Source organism: Ruditapes philippinarum, unplaced genomic scaffold, assembly GCF_026571515.1.
Source record: "Ruditapes philippinarum isolate M1 unplaced genomic scaffold, ASM2657151v2 ctg98_1_1_1_1, whole genome shotgun sequence".
Classification (NCBI taxonomy): domain Eukaryota; kingdom Metazoa; phylum Mollusca; class Bivalvia; order Venerida; family Veneridae; genus Ruditapes; species Ruditapes philippinarum.
In genome coordinates, this window is record NW_026857110.1 from 341014 (window position 1) to 347801 (window position 6788).

A 6788-nucleotide genomic window follows, 5' to 3' on the forward strand; every position below is an offset into this window, starting at 1 on the left:
TAAATTCTCAGAGCGTGTCTGATCTATTTTCGAATACAAAACTTTTGAGAACATTTTGTTAGATATTTTTGTACAAAATGTTTCGCCAATCATAAAAAAATCCTTTCTTTAATTACTGAATCTATTTAATTTATCACAATGTACAATTTGTCTGATCAAAATTAAAGCAACAATGTTCAATTTGTTTCATTTCTTTTTCAGGTATTTTGGCATTAAATGGATTTCCTATTCCGAGTGATGTTTATGCTTGGACAGCCGTTTTCATATTACCAGTTAACTCAGCCATCAATCCCTTTTTGTATACGGTGACAGCAATTTTGAAATAACAACTTGTTATCTAGCTGCAAACATATTCTCTATGTAATTGTGTTTATTGTGATAAGGACGCTGCTAAAAACACCATGAAATATGCTCTATAATTTAATCGCTTTAATCCTTTAAAGTAGTCTCCTTTAAAGGTATCTGGTCAAAGATAAGCATATGTTGTAAAGTTGGATGCAAACTACAACAGGTTATATAATCATTACATAATATTGCATAATATTACTCCAGAAGTATAGCATATAAAATCTTCATATATATTTTTGAAGAAATATTAAGGGTTTAATCTTTAACTTAGATTTATGTTTATTTTAAAGTTAAATGATATCAAACATGTATTTTTAAAGACATTTCATTCTTATCATTCGCTAGTTTAATGTTGATTATAATTGAACTAAATAACTTTGTAGAACTTATAAATACACTCTTTAACAGTAACTTAGCACCTAAGGCTTTTTATATGCACTATATAGAGAATGGTTCTACTTTTACTCCCACTGGTCTTTAAATTAAGTGAAGTACAAGTTGTAGATTAAACATTTACATATTTTAATTATGTTTGTTTTTAATTATATTTATTTTCTTGGTAGTATTTTGATTTTTATTGTTACTTTGAAATACTGAGTAATTATTATCATCTTTTGATGTTTATAGTGTTTCATGTTTAACTTTTCCATGAGTCATAATCTACTTTAAGAATAGTTATGTAAAGAACTGATAAGCCTAAATCATTTGTTAAGTAAATGCTAGTTGGCAGTTGGCAGACCAATCTGATAAGTTCTTATATACAGTGCCACCTGTATGTAGATGCTAGCTCCCCTCTGAAATTCAAAAGTTCATTTAACAAGATCAAGGGATTTTAAAATCATTTTGCACAAATGTTCACAATTATAAGACGATGTGTCATTCGCAACAACCACTCGCCTTGACGGTCTAGGCCACAGTTGTATGTCAAAGATTAACATAGTCTGTTATAACTTTTATTTTGTTTCCAGTGCATAGCTTTCTCATCCATCAATGTGTTTGAAATACATAGCACAAATGTTCACATAGAGAAGATGATGTGTCGTGCTCAACACTCAGAAACCTACCTTCAAGATCAAGGTCATATATGGTAATAAAAGGTCAACATCGCTGTTCGAGGGTATTTGTTGTGTCCGGTCCATAACATTTCATCTATCAGAGGATTTTGAAATAATCTGGCACAAATGTTGACAATAATGATGTGTCGTGCACAACAACCGAACCCTTATCTCCACGGTCAAGGCCATACTTAGAGATCAAGGCTTAACATGATCTTGAGAGGGCAGTCCATTTTTTTCAAGGGATTTTGTAATTATTTGCACAAATTTTCACAATAATGGGGCCATGTGTCATACAACAGCCAGAATTCCTACCTTCAATGTCAAGGTCATACGCGAGTGCATAAGCTTAACATGGTATGTTCTATGATATATTTTATGTGCGGTATATTTTATTTTTTCATCAATAAAGGGATTTTAAAATAACTTAGCACATATGTTTACAATAATAAGAAGACTTATCATGCGCAACACATGGACCCCTACCTCAAAGGTCAAGGTTACACTTGAAAGTCAAAGCCTCAAATTGTCTGTTACAAGGTATCATGCCAAGTCAGGGCCATTGAAATAAAATGTCATTTGTGAATTGCCGACACACCTTGATTGATGACTGCACATGAAATATGCCCTGTAACAGACCATTTCCTGTATTTATTTTGTTTTTGTCACATTTTGTGCCTTTGAAATAGTGATAACAAGTAAACAAATGTGTATCTGTTTACACATATGCGGGAGTTATCTAATCATATTTCTTTAATGAATTATTGTTACTTGAATGTGTAGATCTAGCATTGATCAAAATTTTGCACTGAAAGTCCAGATCCATACCTCATCTTTAAAAATATCACAATGTTGTGCTTGATGCGGGGGGCGTTGGTAACTCTGGTACAATTTTTTGTTTTTGTTGATAAAGATTAAAGATAAAGATTAAAAAAAGGCTAGCTACTATTAATATTCATTAGTTTAACAGCACATTATCATTAAGGTTATTTTTCATATTTTCAGTTATTACATTTTTAACAGCCTTCAACTGGTTTAAATCATTTATACAACTAGTTTATTCTGATTTTCACATTTTTGGTTAAATAAGAACAGTTTATATTAAAATGCATACTACAAACTAGTAAATATTTTAGTAATGTTTACTTAAGTGTAAATAAAAACCTTAGTTCATTAAACATTTGGTTAATTTAAACGTCTTTATAATTTGCGATTTATTTCCCTTTGTATTCAAAGGGTAGTGTCATCCTGACGATGAGATTTATTCCATTAAAGAGTACTCCTGAGCAAACTAAGAGCATCAAAAAGTAAATACTAGGTTATATGTAACTAAATTCTATTTATAGAAAACAGAGCCTTTTACTTTCCATCACTACAACACATATTGATCGTTTTTACTAGATTTTGTGTAATTTATGACCTGTGTTCTTAGAGGTTCTCGGTGTCAACATAATTTAGGAGGAGGAGGCAATCAGACCTGGCATTCATTTATTTTTTATCCAACCCAGGTATTATCTTAAGGATGATGCTTTAATTAATTGGTTATTAGAAAATTTAAACTGCATTTACACTGATAAGTTCCGAAGAAATTTTAGGGAATCATCCTATTAGAATTATAACATTTCAAATTATTAATGTTACCAACAGTCAGTTTTCCTACATGAGGCTGCGTTACGAAAATCAAAAATAAGTCGTTGTTTTATCTCTAATCATCACATGAATCTATTTGAGAAAAATGCACACTATAATCATTGAATTTAGTTTGATTTAATACAATTTAAGGATTAGACTACAGATTGATTAGCTATATAAATGAGAACCGGGTGTACGTAAAGTTATTTACTTAGGACTAAAATAGCGCATATTGACACTTTTAAAGAACGGGAATCGGTTACATATTGTTTTATGTTAGAGTTAAGTCAAACATAAAAATATAAGAACTGTTAACTGTTTTTATGAATTGAAATCAATTTATTAGCTTAAATGGTTAACCATGAAAACAGTACTTATATTTTATATGTAAATACTGCACAAGGGAAAGCGTCGTCAAGATCGTCTTCGCTTTCGGACCTATATAGTGATTTTGTCGAACTACAAACACAAAACCACCGGCGAAACTTTCTATTAAGTTCGTCCATAATATATACGTAAATGAAAATCGTTTAAAGAAATACTGCGGCGGATTATTGTTCTCTTTAACTGTTAATATTTTACATAGGTGTATAAATATATATATGTGTGCGTTAATTCAGTTTTGTTGACGGATATAAACTTTTACAGCTCTGTGATACTGGTCCACTTAAGCAAATTTACCGATAATTTTACTTACGCTTAGTTTTGTTAACGTAACGGATTTAAACACTTCTCTCAAAATATACGGAACGGATTTTAACGCTTCTTAGAAACTGTAATGCACAGAGCTATCATATTTGACAGGCACCGCTACAAAATGTTATATGAAAATTAACCTAATTCCAAAATTAGCTCCGCCGATGGGATCACCTTGTTTATGTAAACACATATGAACATGTATATGTATCGGCAATACTAATTCCTCTCACACTCGAACTTTATTGCCATATTTTACGTTTAGACGAAAGGTAATCAATTCTAAATAACAAAGGATACAGTCGTGATAAAACAGACAAATTATAGTTTTATTTATTTTTATTTTTTTTTTACTATTTTAATTTAATTTCTCTCATATTAAATGCATAAATAGAGGAATGCTATTATGATACTAACTTTTTTAAACTTTGCTTAATATAAGCACTATATGTGTATATACAGTATGGACTAAATCAAGAGCCATATTTGCTCAAGATGCATTGCCAGAAAAGAACACTAATCTTCAATAATTCATTTGGCCACATTGCTGAGGGGTCATGTAAATATAGTAGATTCTTCTTCATTCTGAGTATATGTTTTTACGTCTTTACAAATTAGTTTTTGTAACAAAAATGACCCGTGTGCCTCTCAAGGGGCCTAAATTATATATTTTTTGTAGAAGTCTAATTGAGCTTATAAAACTAAGCGACCCCTATTGCGGGACTCATTTTCAAGTTAGGACAATTTCAAGTGTACGCATAGAAACATTTTACGTGGGGAACTACGATGACAGTCTATAAAGAATCAAGCAAAATGAATGAAACTTGCACCATGTTAATTAATTTCTTATACACATAAAACGACTCATACTGTTGTTACCAATATCTTTATTTATTTTACACTTTTTAAATGTATTCGATATACTTTCAGCGTTTGCACAATGTGAAGTCAAAAGAATCACTATTGGAAGCACTCTTTTTATTTTTTACAGCCTTCACACGCCACAAGCAACGTTGATATGGCGATAAAATAGAGAAAATAAGAGTCCCTAAGGAACGCACAACATGGCAAAATTATAAAAAAAAATTGCAGGCTCGGTTTGAGCCTGTTCAAGACAAACACAAAAACTAAAATAGAAACTAAATTAACTTTCATCGTATCTTTTACTCTAAAAATCTTAAGATGACTTGTTATCATTATGAATGTACAAAAATAGGGAGAAATACAATCCATCCAAAGAACGTTCAAAACGGCAAAATTGAAAATGTTGTAGGTTTGGCACGATTCAGCCTGTTCATGGATGTTAGAGGAAAGTGGGAACTACCATCCACGTTAAGCAGAATTCAACATTTAACATAAAATGGTAACATTTTGAACTTGGAAACTACCTACTAGGTTATTCACGTTTACCAGTACACATGAAGTGATACATCTTATTTCTATATTGATTTGCTTTATTTGTATTAGTAAACATATTAAGCATACACATATGGGCATGTATACTAGTTATGGATTTAACGTTTGGTGTTAAGTTTCAAGCAAACAACTATCAATGTTTTCAAGTATGCTATTCTAAAGCACCTTTGCTTTTATTAGTTCACATTTTCCACTCATTCTAAATTAAGAGCGCTAGGTGTCAGGTTGCAGCGTTATAAGACCGTTGTTAAATAAGTGATCCAAGAAAAACATCAACACTCCAATTAATATCACCCACTAGTTGAAGACAATAGCCAGCTATATTCAGTACCATTATTTTGCTCACAAATTGAGTACTCCCTTTTACTACGTACATGTATGCTCTAATTGCAGATAAGGTTATGTTTCTGACAATAATTTCATTTTGTCGATGTGCGACGAATAATTTCAACAAAAGAGTAAAGAACCTTGAATCTTAAGATACCCATGTCAATGGATTATCCATGTCAAGATCTGTCTCTGCGTATAAAGCACTACTTAGTTCAAATTGTATTAAACATATACATATATTATATAAGTAACAGTACCGAACAATTAGTACATGTTTGTTCTTTTAAAAGGGAAATACTTGATTAAACTCTCTTCCCAATTGATTTAGAGTATGTTACGTTTAGCAACTTGAAGAAAATAGCGCCGAATGTGAACTAAATCTAGCCAAATGTAAACAAAGTTATATCTTAGTTTAACACATTCTCGAATCCGTTATACTGAACTATGAGTGTAAAGTTTCTCGGTCAAGGAAACGAATGATTCAGCAATATGCTCAATAGAGAATAACATACTACACAAACATGCGTCTTATTTTTTAAGCAAAACAATTTGTTCACTTATCGAATAATAATCCGGCGAAATAAAGTAAACATAAAATCTTCTAGACTGTGTTATGATTACATGTACATTTATAGTATGACGTGAACATTGATGATGTCATTTGTAATATAAATTATGACGTCACTTCATTTAGTTGGTGCTTAACTATTCGCTGTCTAATTTATTCGTAATTGAAATCGAAATCGAAATTATAAATAAATAAATATTGCATCTTGATTAAAGACTTGTAATGGTATGAGATAAAATTGTAGTAATTGTTATTGTAATTATCAGGCAAGTGTTATCGGGCAGTTACCATAGCAGTTGCATGTTAAATGTGTTTGTTTGTAAAGTAAAAAAAAGATATCATAAAATCAGGAAGACAGACACTATTATGAAAATATGCACTCAATATGTGGTGAATAGAAAAAGAAGATATAGATTTAATCTAACCATAACATAAAGCGTTTTATGTCAACATTTCAATCTGCTGTATTTTTGCCCGATGAAGTTTTCTTTGTTTGATAATTTTCAAGAATAACAACTACACTTTGAAATTGAAACGGCCATTTAAAGCGTTTTATTATTGTATATTTTTGCATGCATGTATGAAGTATTTTCACTTATTATATAATAATATGATTAATCATTTACTCACAAAGTCATTTCCACTAACAATTTAATCGTCGAGGAAAGTTAAATTAAAGCTCATTATCAAATACCTTGACATTATGCCAAATAATTAACAAACCTGGAATAGCTTTCTGACAT

The 6788-nt window shown here is 30.8% G+C and overlaps 1 protein-coding gene across 1 annotated transcript in view; it reads left to right on the top strand.

Moving 5' to 3' along the window:
• Positions 1–2593, top strand: part of LOC132748804 (uncharacterized) — a 47845-nt gene extending 45252 nt beyond the window's left edge. Inside the window, exon 32 of the mRNA XM_060738444.1 lies at positions 202–2593. Within this exon, the coding sequence (XP_060594427.1) occupies positions 202–326 (125 nt within the window). The 3' untranslated portion in view covers positions 327–2593. The remainder of the gene's footprint in view (positions 1–201) is intronic.
• Positions 2594–6788: the final 4195 nt, after the last annotated feature.